Below are 21,110 nucleotides of genomic sequence, written 5' to 3'. Positions count from 1 at the left end.
GAGGGGTTCGGAAGCAATTACACATATTTTTTGACACAATTTCAAACAGCTGAAGCCGCTATTTCTTATTTGCATGAAATGCAAAATAAAACCATTGCTTAGTGTAGAAAATGAAATTATAATCCCATAACTTCCATATTCTTGGCTTTACATTAACATTTGGAATCAATATTCACGATTCATAGCTACAGAGCTAAGATATATTCTCTTTGCCAACATAAGGATGATAAAAAAAATATCCAAGTCACATCACGGCAAATGATAATAAACACAAATCTCTCCTCGCTCTGAATTCGGTGTAGGCCGCCTACATTGAAGCCCCCACAGAAAACATGCCAGTGGGTCTGTCAACACAGCTGGAGACCTGCGCTCTCTTTGTCAAGACGTGAGTGACAACAACAATGACCTGAACATGATTTTACACATTTGACCAGAACCACCAACCAACAAAGAGTTAAAAAAAAAAAAAAAAAAAAAGAAGAAGGAAAAAAAGAAATCATACCTGTGGTGCTGCTCGTGGCAAAGAATCGGCGGAATCAGTGGATGCCTTTCTTCTTCCCCCCGCTGTTATTTAGTTATCAAATCTCAATTATTCAGTTCATTTGCCTGTGAGAGCGTCTTTGAATCCTGTAACAAGTTAGGCCTGCGCCCCCCCTACAACAACACAAGTAACATCCAGCGACGGTCCTTTATCCTGCATGAGCGTGTTTTTCTAGATCTGCCTGTTGTTTCCCCCCCCCCTGCTCTTTCCTGACAGATGCTCCGGTTTTTTTTTTTTTTTTGCTTTTGGTTTTTTTGTTTTTTTTCTCCCCCCCCCCCAAATAAATCTGATATAAAAATAAACAAAATCTCTCACTGGCTCGGCTAAATGGAGAGTGTTGAGATGAACTGATAGGCTATTTAGGCTTCCTTCAGTAGACCGTGGGGAATTGGCAGTCTGGCTGGTTGTCCTCTCCCTCTCCCTCTCCTTGTGTGTGTGTGTCTGTACTCCTTTGACGTCGTAAGCCGGTGTCTCCCTCCCTGTCCATCTCAGCTCCATCCCTCCCCTGGGCTGTACGAGCCGTGATGTCTGTCGCCAGGGACCGTCGCTAAATTACCAGCCCTGTGACAGCCGGAGTAAGTGTGTGCGCGTGTGTGTGTTGGGGGGGGGGGGGGTATCAAAGAAGTCATGATTGTACAATGTGATAGAACATTTCAAGTCTAAGGATTGTATGTGTTTTCGGTCACAACGTCTGTATTATTAACCATTGGACTTGGAGATTGTGCCATGTTCCCGAATATCCAGATGTTCTTGAAAAGACAGATATTTATATATCTTCTTGTTTTCCCTTACTCTGTCGCATAACTGTCACATGGATGACTGCTACTAACCATTATTTTCATTATTGATTAATCTGGTGATTATTTTCTCAATTGACCGATTCATTGTTTTGTCCATAAAATGTAAAAAAAAAAAAAAAAAAAAAAAGGGAAAAATGCCTGTTAAAATTTACCACAGCCGGAGGTGACGTCTTCAGTTTACTGTCATGTATGACAAAGAAAAGCACAAAAAAAAAAAAAATCTTCATATTCAAAAATTGCTTTCATATTTGGATTAACTGATCAATTGCTTAATATATAAAATGTCAGAAAATAAAATAAAAATTGCCCATCAAAATTTCCCGAAGCCCAGGCTGATATGTTTTGTTCCACCAACAGTTCAAAACCCGAATGTATTCAATTTAATATCATAGCAGACATAGAAAAGTAGCAAATATTCACAGTTGAGAAGCTGGAACCAGTGAATTTTTGGCATTTTTATATCATTACCAAAGCCGCTGCTGATTCATTTTTTTTGTCAGTCCACTCACTGATTAATTAACTAATTGCTCATCAGACCTCACATCGAAAGACAAATGTTCTTGTAGTAACAATAACTTTTATATTACTTTTGTGGATGGCTACATGAAACATCCATTTATTACGTATAATAAAGTGACATGTTGGAGGAACAATGAAAATATAAACACACCAGATCAACTGTTCGGCAATAATTCAGGAGATCTTACACTGATGTCAGGTGCACTACATTTAAAGAAGCAAACACAGAGGCACTCCAGTCGATAAGAGAGAAAGATCTAAGATTACAATGGAATTTAATGGAATTCACAAGCATCAATGTTTGCTTTTATAGCTGTAAATAGAGTTGACGACGACACAAAATAACATCACTTAGAAGTTTGCCTTTCTTCCAGTTGCATCACATTTTCAATTTTCGATTTAATACCCAAAATGGCGGTTTCAATTAGGGTTCCAGGACAGCGACACACGGCAAGACAGTCCCGAACGAGGGCTATAAATGTACACCCACCCATCCTTTATCTACACCCACTTATCCTGTGCAGGGTGACGAGGGGCTGGAGCCCGTCCCAGCTCACATCTACATTTACGCAGTCATGTGCAACACATACAAAGTCAGTTTTATCTGTCCTGTCTTTTTTTTCCCCTGATTCTGTTTTATCTGCTCAGTTGTTTGGGTGTTTTAACCTAGATTTAAAGGCCTAGACAGGCCAAACTTAGCTTAAGTTAGACACCCTAGACACATTACATCTGTTGCACTGCTTATCTGTCTGTAACAATGTTTGCCTGAATACTCCCTGTTAAAGAAAGTGAATAAATACGCATCGGTTGCGAGGTGGGATGCACCCTGCACAGGTCATCAGTCTGTTCGCATAATGTAGACTTTTATTTAGTTTAATTTGGTTGAATTAGTTTGTAGGTACCATCTCATCCCAGGTCTGTTACGCTCAGTGAGCAGAGAATGGGTTTTACATGACTGTCAAATGTTTATACACAAACGCGCACACACACCCACTCAAATCAGACTGAAAGGCACTTTGGATGAAGCCATATAAAGAAAAGGCATATGTTAGGTGATGTTAGACATCAGGGCAGCCAAGTGTTAAAAGGAGCCTCCTCCCTCAGAATCAAGAGGTAGAGAAAAGACAGGCAGGAGGCGTTCGCTCTTTTTCGTTTTTCGCGTGGTCGGTTAAAAAGCAGGCGGTGCCTGACGCCGAGCCACGTAAATCCGCCTTTTGTTCTCGCCGCGGAGCTGGCCGTGGTCCTGAAAGGGCTCGGCTCAACCCGTGGCTCGCTGTCGGGGCTGCGATGTTACCTCTCTGAGCGGAGCAACGAAAAACGAAAACAAAAACAAACGAAAAAAAAAAAGGCATTATTTCCATAAGTGTGTTCGTGGGTGCGGGGGCCGCATACACACACACACACACACGCCCTGTGTGGAATCTCGGCGGCATGTAAACAATGAGCCCACATGACAGCAGGCTGCACACACCCGACACATGCGCACACGGGCGACACTTCAAAGCGGTCACGATCTGGACCTGCTCGGCGCGGGCGGTGACCGCCGCGTCGTGAACGCAGCAAAACCCCCGCGGGCACAGGTCTCTCTCTCTCTCTCTCTCTCTCTCTCTCTCTCTCTGCGGCCGCACCATCAAACGCTGCGTTCCCAGCAGCAGCGCGTCTCCTCGGATTGCCTCTTATTTTAAGACCGCCATCTGCCATCAGTCACTAAATCCTGTCTGCCTTCCGCCCTTCAGACCCCAACATAAGCCTGCAGTGCAGGCGTGGCAGAGACTGACTTCATCTGGTCCCGATCAGGTACAAATGGATGATCTACGTAAACGTGATTTGTGGCATTTAGACGATGGATGGCATTTTTTTTTTATTTCATTTCAGAGTGCAACCCACAACGACATCTGGCGACGAGCCGCAAACACACAACGACGCCAGCAGTGGCGTTTACGTTGCTGCTGGGCTTCAAGTATGTGACTTTGCAAAAGATAAGCCCCGGTATCCGGGGATTAACGTGCGTTTGTGCGCTTTAAACAGTGTCGGAAGACGTCAACAGACCCTTCACTTTAGTAAAAGTAACAATACAACAATGTAAAGATGCTCAATAACAGGTAAAAGTCCTGCATCAGAAATATTACTTAAGTGCCCATTTCAGTGTGTTACATATAGACTATATTACTGGGTTTTTATAACTAATGTGTTAATGTGTAAGTAGCATTTTACTGTTGCAACTTGTGGAGGTAGTCCCTTTTTTTTTTTTAACTGCTGGTCAGCTCAGTCTAACTTTGCAAAATCACCATTTTCATAAAGATATTTCTATCATTTTAATTGGGCCCTAAAAGTCTTTTTTTTTCTTTTTCTCTCAAAGCAGGTGCAGAAATCTGTTTAGTAAAGTAACAAGTCACTACAACTGTTGAATAAATGCAGTGGCGCAAGTACATGTACCTCCAGATTGTACTTAAACACAGTACTTAAGTAAATGTACTTAGTTTTATTCCAGCGCTGGCTTTAAACTATAGACAGAAAAGTTTCCTGGAGAAGTGAAATACTTCAGAAACGGCCTGATCTGTAACTCAAACAGAGGGCAAAGGTCATCAAGGGGTCCTCACTTTTTTCTCTGTGTGGTGAAATCCATGTATCATCAAATTTGGTGATTTTGACATTTTTTTCCTATTAACCGAGGGGATTAACTGTCCCTTTATGGGTGGAGCAACCCCACCTACTTCTTAGGCTAAAACACTTTTTAGAACCCAACCGCATTATGTGACGAAAAGAGCAAAAGTTTTCCTCAGCTCCACGAAAAACTGACCTTTCGGAGACACGTGGGTTTTCACGGGATGAAAACCGACCGACACACCTGACTGGCTAAGATGCTGGAAATAAACAGACAGACAACGCGGCCTTGCTTTATTTTGATATGGACATTAATACTTTATTACACAAAAAAATGCTTTCACAGCACAGATATGGATAAAGAAGAGAAAGACATAGATAGAGAGAAGGAGAAACGGAGCGTGTTTAAGGGGTATCCAGTAATCCTGGCTTTACTCACTTCAATGGGCCTCTCTGTCCAACCTTCTCGTTCTCCTGCGATTCCTCTCGGACACACACCTAAACACACCGTGAGAGAGAGAGAGAGAGAGAGAGAGAGAAACAACTTCAGCTTTTTATTCCATCTCCCAGCCTGCTGTGTTGCTGGTTTCTATATACCTGCGGGTGGCACTCAGTTTAGGATGTGTTAAAACTCAAGGCTTACTCAGCTGCATTCATGTCAGACCATGAAGGGCCATCATTGGACGCAGCGCAGGATTTCAGAAGAGGACAGCCACCACAGCACACACACACACACACCCCGCTTCCATCAGTTAACCATGTGGGTAAAGGTTGCCATCACATCAGACACATCAAAGTGTGGCTCTGGATCCCTGAGGATGAAAACAGGAGGGAGGGGATGAAACAGGAAACAAGTTAAAATTCAAGGGATGGAAGATTTGTGTGACATTCAAGAACATGAAAACATCACGGGTTTGAAGGGAGCTACATCTTACTTTCTCTGTTTTCTCTGTTTTTTTTTTTGGTTTGTGTGCTGCTCATCTGACAAAGCAGTCTAATAGAGTAAAAAACGCTCCTGGGAGGATCTGCTGACACCTGGCGACGGCTGGCTCGCCCTGAGCTGACCAGAGCGCTTATTATCTGTCTGCTTCGCCTCCTGCTGATCTCCTTAAACGTCCAATCGGCTAGAAAAAAAAAAAAAAACGCGTCGAACTAACTTCTGGCTTCACTCCCTCGTTTCGTTATTTCATTCGCATTCACGCCCCGTTCTTTTGCAGAGTTGCATGTGCAGACGAGACTTTCAGTTTCTCGTTAAAATCGATGGTCGTTTCCCTGAACGAAACCCGTGCCAGTTAAAGCGGGTCTGAATTAAGCCCCGTTTTAACCGAGCGGATTAATAAATTAAAGCTCATCTAGATCGATGTGTGTTTAGAAGAAGAGAAAAAAAAAAAAAAAATGAAAGGAATTAATAAGGTTTATTTCTTTCTTTGCAATACTTAGAAATCAATGAAAGTTGGGGAGTATAAGATTATACATTATGGTGTATAAGATTCACTTAGAATACTTGATTTAATGGTTTAATTAATTTAAGACAAAGAAGAAACATCTCCTTTGATAAATAGAAGAATTTCTTTTAAGAGCATAATCTATATATATAAAAAGAAAAAAAAATAATATATATATAAATCCAACAAGGTATTAAACAGTCCAAAAGTCTGATTAACTACATTAGATTTTCTTGCTAATTAATTAATCACGTAGGACCTCTGATACTATTCTATTCTGTAATTGACTAATCAATCTGGCTGATTATCACTCTGTCTTGCGAACTTGTTCTCACACTGAGGCCCTGTGTGTGGAGACAGTTTGGCCTCAAAATTAAACACCTCTCACATTCCCTTCTTCCATTAATGAAGCAGGAGAGACTTCCTCGGTGTCACGAGGGAAACAAACACCTGTTTTCAGTGAACCCTCTACTGGAGATGTGTCCTTCACACCACCAGCACAGAGGACAGTCAGGTGGATGATCCATACTATAAATGGATTTGGTAAAGAACAGACTAACTTAATGTGTTAACTGTGTGATCACACAAACTAAATTAGGCATAACAGACACGACTGAAAATACCAGTGTAATGCAAACTTCAATCACACGAACAAATCTTGTTCTTGTTTCAAGGCCCATTTGAAACCTACCCCAACCGTTTGATTGTTGTAATAGCAAACCAAACAGAGGAAAAACAAAAACACTAAGACTGCAATATGAAGCTCGTCTGTCTTCTATAGTCACATAGTTCTATAGTCTACACTAAGTAATCTTTACGCTTTTCGGCTCAGTACAGTTAACTGTGGCCTGAGAAAGCCCACGAAAACTTTTTTTTTTTTTTTAAATTAAGATTTTATGAATCAATCAATCAATTAAACATACGTGCTGGTATTGAATAATAGGAATTTCCCAACAGGTTGAAGTACGCAACCTCAGTCTCGACATTGCTTCATTAAGTGCAACTTTTCATCGTGTTTGTAATTTAAATGCCAGGTTTAAATTCAGAGCACAGAGATGATTTTTTTTAAAGGATTATAAATCTGACCAATTAAATTATATATTTTGCCTTTAGAAATGTTTGCGTCTTCTTTGCAATGACAGCAAAGTAACTACATGGTACAAAAGATTATGCATTTTATTCAACTAGTTACTATTTAAATACAGTAAATGTACCTAAGTGTAAGGAGTTTTTCCGTTCTTTTAGTGTAATTTCTTTAACCTCTGTTATAATTTTTATATTATATATTATAAAATAATATATAATATAATAATTTTTATTTATCTATTTTAGACTTAATAAGTCAGTCTAACGCAGTTTCCTATTACATAACTATTTTTGACACTATTAAAATAGTGATTAAGTGTTGCCTTCCAATAGCAAAGCGTTATTCCATAAATTGTAGTAAATTCTGTGATGTAATTTGAATCCACTTTAATGGTCTTCTTAGAGACATTGGTATGCAAATTTCTCTGGTTATCACCAAAAGGATAATGTTCTAGTTTAGGCAAACCAAAATGTTATACATAGATGAAGACTAGTAGTTTAGGGCAGTGGTGCAACAGTCCAGGGATCAGAGAAAAGAAAAGGAAAAAAACAAACAAAAAAACAAACAAACAAACAAACAAAAAAAAGCAACACAGTTTTTTAAACTCAGATTTTTATTAGTCAGTACAAGTAAAACGAAACTGAAGACGAGAATCTTCATCCTCTCCAAAAATGCACTTCTTCTGTGTCGGTGTTGGAGGGCGAAAAAAATAACTCACACCTCTCCCTTTGACTAGACTCTTGCCGCTCTCCTTCAAGGAACTCAATGAGACGTGAAACTATCGCCGAAGGGATCTTACGCACTGGTGGAGAAAGCATTGCTTCACAAATATAACAATGGGAGTTGGAACAATGAAAAATAATTTTTCCCAAATATGCAAACGTGTATTGTAGAACAAACAGGAATTCTATAACATAGACTGTGTTTTTCATACCCAAAGTGGAATTTAAAGTGATGTTTTGCGAAAAGCTACTGGGATACTGCTGATATGGAAGAGAAGCAGTCAAAACTGCTCACTGAAAAACTAAGTAACAGCAGAAACATTGCACCAACTACACTTCTTTTTTTTTTTTTTTAATTCTCTTAGCAAAAATAACTATCTTCGGATTCAAATTGGAAGAAAATGAGGAACTGCCTTTGACTAGTTGACTTACACTTGACCGCATGCACACACACATACCATGCACACACTCTGATCTATATCAAACTGATACTCAATTACATATTCAATGCAATGCTTCATTACTGGAGCGAATAACACAAAAAGTGAATTATATATATCCACCTCTTAGTTTCTTTAATCTTCTGTCTTCCCTCTTCAGCTCAGCAGCCCTCTCAGAGCCTCCGTTTCCTTTTACATCTCTTGGTGTTGTCTCTTGTTCTCCTCAACGATTTAAACATCCTTTATTCATCGCCATTTTCCGTTTTCTTCTGGTAACTGCTGAATTTTGCTCGTCAGTATAACCTTTTCCTCCGATGTCCACCTCAGTGTCTGCACTTTGATGCACCGACATTTGCCGTTTCAGATTTTCAGAGGCCTCTCATGGCAGCACGTGGACCTCGAAACTGAGTGACTTGCAAGTTACCCAACAATCTTGAAAGTCCTTCCCCTGCCTTCATGACATCCACAGTGATTTAGAGAGCTCAAAGCAACATCTCCAGTCAGTATCGTGGGGGTGGAAAGGGTCTTTTCGGGGGGAACATTGGACCAGCATTTCCCCCTCCCCTTGGACCTGGACGTTTCCCTCTTAACCTTGGATTGGGGCCATGGAACCGAGGAAAGGGTGCGCGTGGGGGTCCCCCGAGATGCGGGTGATGTGCTGAGTGGGGAGGCCGATGTGGAGGTCGTAGCCCAGGGTGACGCATTTCAAGATGGGGTGGTGGTGGTCTTCTTGGAGTGTAGTGCAGTGGAGGAGGGCTGTGCCGCTGGTAGTCATGGGCATAGTAAGGGTCTTCTGAAGGTGAGAGTGGGGGAGTGATGCCTCGACCTCTGGGGTACTGGTGTGGAGGGCTGCCTGGCCTGTAATATGGATCATCTGGGTGTCGGTAAGTGTCGTCCTGAAAGAGAAGGGCATCACGGCGGCGGAGCCCGTCGTGGTACCGATCAAGGTCCTCCTGATAACGCAAGTCATTTGGGTGAGGGTGTAAATCCTCAGGTTGTCGAGGGCGGGGTCGGTCGAGTTCATACAGTGGATCATCTGAATGAAACATGGACTTGTGCTGATGGTCATGCACCACCATCCCACTGATGGCACTGTCGACTCTGGCCCCACTCAGCTCCCCCGCACGGTTAATCGCCTGCTGATCTGGGGGAATCATCATACTGCTGGTTGCAGAAGGAGTGGCGTCAAAGGAATGAGGAGGGGGAGGTAACTTTGGGACAGGAGGGAGATTGCTCCTGAAGAAACCAGGGGATGCGATGGCACCCTGCTGGGAGGCTACCTCTTGAAGTTCCAGAGTTTGCTCTGTTTGGTATGGATAGAGTCCTGACGTGTTGTTTTCTCCAGGCCCTCCAGGCACTGTCACATTGTAGCCTCTGGGTTGCTGAGAGCTGCCCTCCGGGTAAGTGTCACTATACCAACCCCTTTCATTCACCCCCTGAAAGCTCTCAACTGTCTGTGTACCACTGCCACTGCCTGGGGCTCTTTCTCCAGACATTAGCCCTCCTGTTTGTGCAGAAATCTGTTGGTAATGCGCAACAGGTGCAGTGATCCCATGCTCTGACATCTCTTGTTTGCCACAGGGTTGTGGCTGGTAGACCTTCCCATTCTGAGCCACAACTGGCTGCAAGTGACCTTGCTGTTGGGAACTGTTGAGGTTCTTCTGAGTGCTATTCTGGTATGCAGTTGGAGCTGTTTTAACAGTTTCTCCAATAGATGACTGATTTTTGTTTGAAGTTAATGGGACCATCACAGGCTTGTCCATGATCTCATCTTGAGTAGGGGTGCCTCCGCCCTCGTCCCGCACTGGGGTCCCATCCTGGTTGTCTGTGCCAGTTACTGGGCTAAGACTCTCGCCTCCCACTGGGTTCGTAGAAAAACCCAGATCAAATGCATTAAAAGCAGGGTTCTCCTGCAGGAAGCTGTGGATTTTAGACTCTAAACTCTTAGAGGACACGGACGGCTCTGGCTCTGTTGTCAAATCCATGTCTCTATGGAGAGCCTGGACCAGGGCAGAGGCTGGGTTGGAAGTCTGAGGGGGGACTTGGGAACTTGTGCTCTGCCTTACAGAAGAGATTTGTGAAGAAGGCACAGGTGCAACAGAGGAGAGAGATGGGCTCAGAGAGGGTACTGCTAAGGCAGATGTGGATGGAGGAAGGATCTTGCCTGTACTGGAGGCGGTTGAGGAAACATTTGCAGCTGGGCTGCTCAGAATAGAGGTGATGCCTAAGTGAAGAGAAGAAAAATGAAAAAATGTATTTTAAAGAAGTTATTTTTAATGTATGATATAAAATAGATACACATTATAAAGTTTTTTGTTTTGGAACTAAGCAGAGGATTCCCTATTCTTACCCTCAAGGCTGCCTTGGCCCTGGACTTTGGACAGAGCACCGAGGAGCTCTGCAGGACTCACATCCACCTTGGAAAGGATGTTTACCAGTGAACTAGCATCCTGAGAGGCCACAGAGATAGCCGGTGTGGTCCTTACTGTGGAACCAGCAGGGGCAGCAGGAGGACTCTCCACCAAAGGTCCTGGAAGACAGAGAGGGACAGTCACTTTAACTGTAAATCGCCTTAACTTATCATTGGGATGTTACGTGTTTGCGCAGCAAAAGCACTTGATGATTTCAGAGAAATTAGAACTACTATTACAGGTGGATGCTGGGACTCAGACCTCTTAAGTTCTGTGTTGCAGATACAGGTACATGACATAATAATGACACAATAAATATTCTCTTACACCTTACACCATTTTACAATTATTTTATTTTGGAAGAGTGGATTATTATGACATTATGAGTGCATGTGTCCATAGAGCATCTTTTTTCAATTGTTCCCAGAGAGGAGAGAGCATATGCGGCAACATCTCTAGGCTGCCTAGAGAAAAGGCGCTGCACCTAGTGCCTTTTTTCAGAGTGCTCCGGCTCTTTTGTACAGCTGCTCTGAGCGCTTCTTGTTGAAAATCTTGGAATCTCTGAAAATCTCTTTTCAGAAAGGCACCGGTGCTGTCACTGGAGTTCCTTTTAAGGCAAGCGATCGGATGGGGCCCTGGTCACCAAGAAAATGGAGGAGAAGCTTGTTCTGGCCAAGTCTGTCTATCCCAAGCTGTTTTGATATGTTACATAGAAACTATAGCAACGAAGACAGACAAGCCCATTTATGGAAGCAGATCGGCTGTACGCTTGATGGCGCTGGTGAGTGTTGTGCTTGTGTCACCGTACGCGCTGTAAGCTTATGTTCAACCAATAGTAATAAACGAGCATCGTCCCTTTGCTTTTTATCATAAAACAGGGGTGGTGATGTGTTGTCAAGATATTGTTGTCATAGAAACAAAACCCAGGCACAGCGCTTTTTTGATGAAGCGCTCCCCAGCGCCCTGCCCGTGCTTTTTCTGCTAGAAAAACCACCCTAAGGACGTCATAGGTGTATATTAAGACACAATGAGCCATGGTCGTGAGGTAAATACACAGAAAGTTATAACATCAGAAGAGTTCAGAGTTTCATTCAGTTTTATTATGATGTTATAATTCCACCTGTTTTTATGAATAGGCCCCAGCACTCACCTGTGTTCTTCATGACTGAGCTTAAACTGTTAAGGATGGAGCCAATTTTACCCAGGTCAACACTTTCCGCAGATGCTGCAGGAGCAGCTGCAGGGGCTGTGACCTGTGTGACTGGCTGCTCTGTTGCTACTGATGGCTCCTTATTTGCAGGGACTGGGGTGAACACCTCTGGGTGGGTGGGGGATTCAATTTGCTCCTCAACTGAGGAGATAAATATGGCAGTAAGAGAGAGGTTGGATGCTGTCAGATATGCATTCTTTCTATCTAATGATGCTCGATAAGTGCAGTTATATTTGTTTTTAGGCCACACAATTAATTTGTCACTGATTTTCTACAAGTGAGAATTTCCAGATAAGGAAATTAGTTGTTGAATTAATAAAAAGGAATACACAGCAAAAAATAGTGACATGGTTTTTATATGAGAGGGTTGTACAGCCAAATGCAGGTGCTAAGGTGCTATAGGCAATAAAATGAAAAACTGGACATAAAACTTGAAAATTACACATTTACAGCTGATTGTAGTTGCACAAATGTATCTAATTTTCATTAAATGGCTCTATGGTTGGTAAAGAGTGATCCAGAGAAACTGCCTGAAACCCAGTTTGGAAGCAAAATACTTGGACCTTCTCCACTAACATGTAACTTGTGATTTTCTGCATGAATCAGTGGCTCCACTTGCCTGCTTTGCGATTCTGCTCATTTTCATAATTTCAACACATTTTCAAAAGAATTCTGCCACAGAAAACCGAGAGGAATAACCACACATCTTTTAATATTGCATTTAAAAATCCCTCACTGTGCAGTCAGCCCTAAAGTCCCTAATCACCAGACCACTCCTCACCTATAATACCACCACTTTCCATTTCCTCCTCAGATAGCTCCATGTCCTCCACTTCACGATTGTCATTCTGTCCAAGAGTCTCTGTGTGTCTGGGGGATCCTCCCATTGAGGACAGAGGGCTCGGGGCCGGCGGCTCCGCCTCATCATCCATAGCAGAGCCATCAAGATCTGGATCGGGGTGAGCCATTTCCAGACCACGGAAAGGGGACTCCGACCCCGTTGGAGACGGTGCATCTGCAGAGGGTGAGGGGATTGGCGACTCGTCCAGGTCTGGTAAGGTGGCCTTCAGGCTGTCCAGTTTACGCTTGAGGTGGGTCACCCGGTTAGCAAACGTTTGGTAAGCCTTGAGAGAAGAGGTAATGATGTATTAATAAAAGTTAAAAAAAAAAAAAAAAACAACAACAAAAAAAGAAAAACAAGATCTGACAACAACATTTATAGCCAGCTTACAATTAAGCCCACAATTGTGAAAATGAATAAGTACCACTAACTCGATTTTCTTTTTCATGTTGAGTCGACATATCTGGTCATTTTAAGAGTAACCGTCTTTCTCAATACTTCTTGCAATGCGTTCTCTTCTGTAATTTCAGTTGATATGAAGTTTAATCTATTGTACTTACAGTGTGTTTACTGTATGTATATCATATATTACTGTTTTTTTGTATTCCTTTTTTTTTTTGCATCTTTCTTTTTGCATCAGATCTTTATTGTATGGAAATGTGTGCCTTCCATCAAATCCTGAATTAAATTTATGTTCATACTGCCATAAAACAGCGGGAATTATTATGAACACAATATCAACACACATCATTTTACTTCTGGTCTGCGTGTATATACGGGTGACTGGTCCAAAGTGGTTCTCTACATGTTATGGACAAGCAGCGTGACTAAGAAATAAGAGCCTGAACTAAATAACGCCAGGTCGGGCTAACTAGCAATGCTGGCATAATTTTACTTTTATGAACCCATGTTCATAAATTATATGGATGTAGCATTGTAAACAAATTTATAGTTGCACAAGTGTGACGCAAAGGGTTTCATTATATTCTATTTGAGATGTAAAAAGCTACAGGTAACGTATGATTGAGAACTAATGCTTAAACAGTAAACAACAAATATCTGACTTACATTAGCAACAATCTTGACCTCCTTGTACTGCATCTCATAGAAGATATCTGCATTGCTGAGGGCCTCAAGGAGAGGAGGTCCTGTTTTGCTTTGTTTGTCAAGAAACTTGACAAACCCCTGTAGCTGTGCACTTCCTTCTTCAAAGTCCTTGGAGAACTTCTTTCCTCCGGCCTTATCTGTAGGAATCAATTTATGTAGGTATGATTTTGGAAGGAATGTTAAGAGAAAGAAACACAGTCATCGAAATCATTGCTGGTCCTGGCTCATCTGATCTTGCAGGAGGTTAGACAGTACATCAGTAGAAGATGAGTTAATCAGGCACCTTTAAGTTTCTTGAGGGCATCAGAACTGCAGATGTCAACCCTCATAGCTGCCAGCTGTTTTTCTCTCAGGTCCACCTCCTCCAGAGATCTTTTGTACTTGGACAGTTGGTCTATTAGTGCCTGGGGCTAAAGCAGATGGAACAGTCAGTCACAATGTCAGACCAACACAATATTTGAGTAAAGGAGAGAAAGAGGAAAACTACCAGCATAGCTATCTTTTGTTAACTTCATTTGTAAAATAACAATGTTGCAGTTTAGTTAGTTCGGCTTAAAACTTTAATTTCTCACTTACCACAAACTCAGCAACAATCTTGGACCGCATATCTGCTTTACACTCAACTGGAGCTAAAAAAAAAAAAAAAAAAAAAATAAGGATCAGAGATCAAATCATCAGCAAAATATCAGTATAACAAAAAAAAAAAAATTAAATAAAAATATCAGAAATTTTGAAACACAGTTTCATATAAATAACTATAATAATCAAACACAACAACAACAACATACTGTAACTAGTGACACCAAAGTGGATGCAAAGTCTGCTTATGAAATGTGTTTCAAAATTTAAAACTGAAAATACAAATCAAAACTCTGCACAGTTGGTGTTGAGCTGAAATTTTAACGATAATGTCAAAATAAAGTGAGAAAAAAATAAGTCAACACACTTACTTTTTTGCTCCACAGGTGTCTCAGGAGGGGACTCATCTTTGACTAAGCTACTCCTAAGCTCAGCAATGACTCCCCCTGAATACACACCCCTGTCTTCCCAGATGGACAGTATCCTTTCCACTGATTTAATCACTTTGGGGTCAGCTTCATGGCTAGAGTAAGGAGATGGGATGATTTAGTGAAAACAAGGGAGGCCAGAGATTTATGTTGTTATAATGACATTTGTTTTATTTATGTGTGAATGACCTGAACAATTTAAAACACAGGCAAGGACAGAGGAGACAGAGAAAATGAGAAGACGAAGGATGAGATTGACAGGACGGAGAGGATAAATAGGGCAACCTACACAAATATCTAATAAACATCTAATAAACTTTATATCAGGACTGGCTGGCCCCAACAGACCCCCAATAAAACCACATCTCTACAAACAACTTACTTGACCAGCACGAAGGCTTCAGGAAGCACCTCAGCAAATGCCGTACGATAGACGATGGCATTTTTCCTTTTACAGTTCTGAATGACATCGTTGGCGAGGTAAAACAGGTTGAGCCTGTGAGGGGCATCAGCTGTTAGAAGACAAGGAGAGAGTAATGTTAGTTTGACTGGGGAGGTAGATATTCTTCCGAGGGAAGAGTTGAATCTCAATAACCTGAACAAAGGCTCACTTCTTGACCAGTAGCCAAACACTAAAACATATAAATTGAGAAAGGCAAACATATCTTAGTGTTTGTTAAACTTTAAATCTAAAATGTTTGGTGTTTACTTAATGACAATAACGATAAATTAATCATTCTGGTTATGTTAAAGGCAGATAAATACATGACAATAATCATTACTGAATTATTAAAATTGTGAGTAGTTATCTCTCAATCAATAAACTTGTTTCATCAGAGATCTAAACTGATCAGAAGGGCAAAAGAGAGACTCACAAAAGAGAGCATGTAATCATTGACTATATGACATTTAACCAACATTAGCTTATGCAACATAACATCACACCATGATAACAGTCTTTGTTGCCATTTATGTTTTTGTATTGAAGAGAGCTTTCGAGGGGGAGCGAAATAAGTTCTTAGTTTACACACACACACACACACACACACACACACACACACACACACACACACACACACACACACACACACACACACACACAAAAGGACTGAGTATAATTTGAAATATTTTGATACCCAAGACATGGTACAGACATCAAATCAATCATTTTATTCATACTTTACTGACTGAGTTCACCTTTTCCCAAAACAGCCTCTCTTTAATTCACCAAAATAAGCAAAAATAAGCAAACTTCTCAACTACATAATACAATGTAGCTGGGTTACTTTTGCTTAGCCTTATCAGGGTACAAAGCATTTTAAACATCATACCTTCAAAAACAACTAACAGCCAATAAACTTGAAGTCAAAGGCAAATTGTTGCAAACACAGCTTCCCCCTGGCTCACTGTAAGCCTCCAGGAGATAGAAAAAAAAGTCATGTGTCTTACTTAAAGCTCAAACTTAAGGAGTTATAACTTTCTGACTACAGCAGTACAAACAAAAAACTGTTGTATCCTTTTTAAAGGAGAAGGGTTTGATTAACTCTGCCAAGAAGGTTGTGTTTTCAACCGTGTCTGTTTGTTGGTTTGCTCGTTTGTTTGTCAGCAGGATTACACAAAAAGTACTGAACTGATTTGCACCAAACTTGGTGGAGGGATTGGGCATGGTCCAGAGAAAACCCCTTTAAATTTTGGTGTGGATCTGGTTAAAAGGCAGATTCAGAAATTTTTTTTAAATCTCTTTCCTTAACATTGCTGGATAAGGCATTTTTCACCTTGGCAGAGGTATGCGCTCTACTGAGTGCCATTCTATTTACTACTGGGTCAACCATAAAAATTAAAAATAAATTATATGATATAAAACAGTTTACCACATACCACTAACTTCAAGCTGAGAGAAAAAATAGAAAATAGTGAGCTAAGGCCACCTCTAACTTTTGAAAATCTTCACTTTCATGGAGTATGGGAGTAAAACCAAGGTCTACCAGCCCACCTCAACAGAGAAGTCCATAATAAAATTTCTTCCTCATCTCCAACCATAAAAAAACGGCTTTGCAACATCAAAACTAGCAACACACCAAAAACACAAAATTCATTTAACATACAAAGAAGGTTTCTTGCATTAATCACAATAAATGCAAGTGTGCAGAATGTAATGGAATAAAAAGTAATTACAATAATAATAAGTTACCTATTTATTTCATTTAATTTAAAACCAATACATGGTTCCTATGACAGAAACCAGACGAACCTCCATTATGGTATACAAAAACAAGGACCTCTTCAGGTTGACATAATGGCATACACAATAAACCTTTATAAAGTAAAACTGAATGTGATTGTTAAGTGTATTTTTACTGCTACTGCAAGCAGCTACAGATTAAATTAAAAAAAGGTCACAACTGGAATCATGAGCTGAGTCTTTTCCTTTGTAATTAATCTATACAAACTTCCTATCAAATGGCAGTTAGGAAATGAAAAAGCAACAAAGGAAACTGTTAAAGCTCAAGGTCATCACCAAAAGATTATTGAACCCTATCAAATAATTATTGCGGTTATATTGTATACTGTAAGGTTGCAACTAAAGATTATGTTCATTATCGATCTGTCACTTGCTTTTTCTATTGTTTGGTCTAAAAATATCATAAAATAGTGAAAAATCACTATTTCCCAGAGCGTAAGATTAAAACATGTTTAAACCTCTTTTGTCTGACTAACCTAAGATATTCTATTCATAATGATATATAAAAAAAGGGAAAAGCAGCACCATATTTTGAGCAGCAGGAAAAATGCTCAGCATTGTTCCTTAACAAATAACCTAAACAATTAATGGATTATCAAAATTTTAGATTATTACATTGTTGTCAACTGCTTAATAAATTCCTCAACAAAGTGATTTACATATTCAAGTGTTAATATTCCTTGAATAAATGCTTCATCCATGCAGTTCTATGCAGCTGGTCATCATCATCAATTCATATAATAAATCTAATAAATATATCTTTCACCAAATTTATTGTTTCAGTGCTGAAGAATTCCAAACATCTCAGTTTTAGCCTTGTCCACTTGTCTTCTGAAAAACTCCAGTTTTTGGAGAATTCTTTGACAACGATTACTCCAGTACCAGGCCCCTAAAAAATGGGCTTTATAATACACACACAGAAAGCTCAGGTCTCCATAGTCACTTGTTGTCAGATCTTGTAGCAAATTTCTCATTCAATACATTTTTGTATTTGTGTTATGGGTAAACAACTCACACTAGACAGTAGTCTATCGAATTCATCAGTCAATAGACAGTCACACTCAATAGCAGTAAAATACCAGTGGCAAACATTATGACTGGTGTTAGGATCGTCTCTCACTCTCTGCCCACACTAACAAGCACACAAAGCTAGAGCTACACAAAGCCAAACCTACAAACAGAAGCAGAGACACATACAATAATTGCTTCAATAACTCATCTCAACAGAGACAGTTCATTTGAATGTCATAAAAGGTATAAAGCTGGGTAAGGCTGTATATTGATAATCTGTTATGAAACATCATGTGCATGATTTTGAGTGTAATATTTCTATATAGCATAAATATTGCATTTTCTTGCTGTTCAAAGATTCCTTCAAGTAAATTTGTTTGCACATTAAAAAAAAAAAAAATTAGAAAAACACTGCATTTTTGGCAACTTTGACCACTCTACCATGGATAATGGCAATTTCATTCCTTTACATTCTGAATGTACTTATAATGTTCTAGTTTACATCCCAGATATACCATCATTCTTATGCATCTTTGACAGTAACATTTCAATCTATCTAACTTCAGAAGGTTTATTTTCATGTTGCAGCCTTAGTATTTTAGTTGATTGGTGATTATCAAGTCTATTTAATGGGTTCTCTTTGCATTTGCAATTTCTTTCACACCCTGTGCTACGGTCTGGTACATAAAGGAAAGCATCAAAAGTAGGGTTGCAGGTTATTTTCATTATCAACGGATGTATTGATAACTTTTACGGCCTATCAACTAATTAATCAATCTATGAAATACCAAAAAATAATGACAAATGCCCATCATCTATGCCCATCAAGATGACTGCACCTTCACGATCAGCAAATGCTTTGTTTTTGAGTTAAATTAATTGATTATCAAAATGGAAATTGAAATTGTTACTCTATTAATAAAATATGATGAAAAAGTCTTTGATAGACTACTACTGAGTACCCTGCGCAAAGTCATGGGTTCGACTGTGAATTTATCTGTTAACAGACTACAAAGCAATTTATCAACTCTGTTAACAAAAGGTGGGATTGTTTTAACCAAATAACAGCCATCCTCAAATGTCAGCTCAGAAAAATACAGCAATACTTAACAGAGCAGCTCCATGGTCTGAATAACCTGTTTGGGGCCCTTAGCAAAGAGTACCCTGGTGCACAAGTCCAGTGCACAAGTCCAGTGCACAGTGCAGAGCCAAAAAAAAAAGGGAGGAAAAAGGCAGCTTTGAAATATTTTGAACAGAAACCTAGATGCCAGTGATGACTTTATTTAGAAAATGCACAATGTGAGCACACTACAAACTAAAATAATAAAGATATTATAATTACATTTTTGACTCTGCAAGATAGGGCCACAACTTTATGTAATATTGCCAGACCCAGCTGATACTGTAAATAAGTGATGCAAAATTCCAGAAGAAATTTGCAAGTAACCAAACCATAAATTTAAGTAACCAAATACCAAACACAAAGTCAACCTGGGACTTTTTGGGCCCCTGGATGTCAGGCCCAGGTTGCCTCGCCCGGCTGGTAATCCCACTCTGAATATCATTAACAACGGAGAAAAAAAAAAAACCCCAACCCTTAACTAGAACTTTTGTAGGCAACCGATGGTTGTCTTGTCAATAAATGTAGCCGCGTTAGTTTACACTTGCATTAGATAATATCTTTCAGGCGGGGAACAATCCCACTTAAAATCAACTCAGCAGAGCATCGGATGCTAGCTGGCTACACAAGGAGGAACGCATGTTTTAAACTCCCGTTTTACCCGGTGTTCCAAGCTGGGATACATCTGTCGGTAAGTGGGTCAAAAACAGCAAATAAGATCCACATATTTACTTAGGCCACTGGAAGGACTATGATCACTGTGTCCAAAAGAGCGCCCCACTACACCCGGAGCAACAAAGGTCAGTTTAACAGGCAGCAAAGCTACTCACATTTCCTAAAAGACTTCATCCAGTTTCGCACGATCAGGCTGTGGTACTTCTTGTTGTCGATACACCAGGTTGACAGTCCCTGAATTGAATCCATCGTGTTTGTGACACTTTGAAACTTCCTGGCTAAAGTAGACTCCAGAGATCCGCCAGAAGCGGTTCCTGCTCCCGCTGCCATGACCGGAGAAGCTCGCGCTGCGCTCTACCATTCCAACACGAACTGAAGTTAGCCGAGGCTAGCGCTTAGCTTAGCATACTAGCTCTACGTAGCACAGACGTTATCGCGTTAAGCAGCCGCTCAGTGGTCATTGTAATGTTACAAAGCCTTAACGGTGCGGTATGCTGTTTGCTTCTAGAAATTATCCGCCGTGAGTTTCTCTATTACCGCTGATATTTTATATAAACTAACATTTAAAGCTGGAACTTAGCGCCTTGCGACATCCTGGTGGTCTGTTTACTCGTTGGTGGTGGAGCGACGAAGGCCACTTCCGCAAACACGACGTGATTATAGTGCCACCCAGTGTCACGGAAGATAATATTTGCTAGCGCCACCTGCTGCGTGTTACTGGTAACAACTTACTGTGTCGCATGGACAGTGGTGCAAGAGCCATTCAGATCTTTTACTTAAGTAAAAGTAGCAGTTCAGCAATATTACAATACTTCACTACAAATAAAAATACTGCATTCAATTTTTACCAAGTATTATCTGGTATTATCAGCAAATTGTAGGCTACTTAAAGAATCAGAAGTATAAGTAGTGTGTGCAGGATGGCCGCTTTAGAAGTGTTGTAGTGTACTGTGCAGAAGTTATAGGCACTAACAGTAAAGTGGGGAAGCTTTCAAAAATAACGCCAATAGCAGTTTCTATTCATCCAAAGTGCCGTAAATAGAAAAACCATAAATCAAATCAATATTTGCTGTGACCACTGTTTGCCTTTGTCTGTCTGTCTGTCTGTCTTCAAACTTCACTGCAGCAGGAAATTGTCACAGGAATTTGATATTGTGCAATGTTTCACTGCATGATCATAAATTAACAGGCACTGCACTTTTCAGGGTACTTGGAAGGTAGGTTGTTCCAAGCATCTTGAGGAACTTGCCACACAGTTTTTCTGCCACGGTGTCGTCTGTCTCTTCATGTAATCCCAGACTGACCAGACCATCTGTTGCAGGACTCCT

The 21,110-nt window shown here is 40.5% G+C and overlaps 1 protein-coding gene across 5 annotated transcripts in view; it reads right to left on the bottom strand.

Annotated features, from left to right (window-relative positions):
* The window catches only part of celf3a (cugbp, Elav-like family member 3a), a 46,937-nt gene extending 26,518 nt beyond the window's left edge, over positions 1-20,419 (bottom strand). The window contains exons 1-11 of one of the 5 annotated variants that reach the window (XR_005706792.1): positions 19,938-20,419; positions 15,117-15,246; positions 14,678-14,829; positions 14,304-14,356; positions 14,011-14,137; positions 13,689-13,864; positions 12,561-12,903; positions 10,509-10,688; positions 8,282-10,382; positions 5,108-5,276; positions 4,779-4,962 (exon numbers count right to left, since the gene is read on the bottom strand). Coding sequence is in view for 1 of the 5 variants with exons in the window: in XM_040122743.1 (XP_039978677.1) it covers positions 4,661-4,724; positions 4,904-4,962; positions 5,108-5,117 (133 nt within the window). In the remaining 4 variants the exon portion in view is untranslated. Of the gene's footprint in view, positions 1-4,660; positions 4,725-4,778; positions 4,963-5,107; positions 5,277-7,595; positions 7,817-8,281; positions 10,383-10,508; positions 10,689-12,560; positions 12,904-13,688; positions 13,865-14,010; positions 14,138-14,303; positions 14,357-14,677; positions 14,830-15,116; positions 15,247-19,937 lie in introns of those variants that run through there. The other 4 variants (XR_005706794.1, XR_005706793.1, XM_040122743.1 and 1 more) reach the window with 4 other exon arrangements.
* Positions 20,420-21,110: the final 691 nt, after the last annotated feature.

The sequence above is a fragment of the Xiphias gladius genome, chromosome 24 (genome assembly GCF_016859285.1).
Source record: "Xiphias gladius isolate SHS-SW01 ecotype Sanya breed wild chromosome 24, ASM1685928v1, whole genome shotgun sequence".
Lineage (NCBI taxonomy): Eukaryota > Metazoa > Chordata > Actinopteri > Istiophoriformes > Xiphiidae > Xiphias > Xiphias gladius.
The sequence above is the reverse complement of the archived record's forward strand: the minus strand, read 5'-3'. Positions and strand labels throughout refer to the sequence as shown.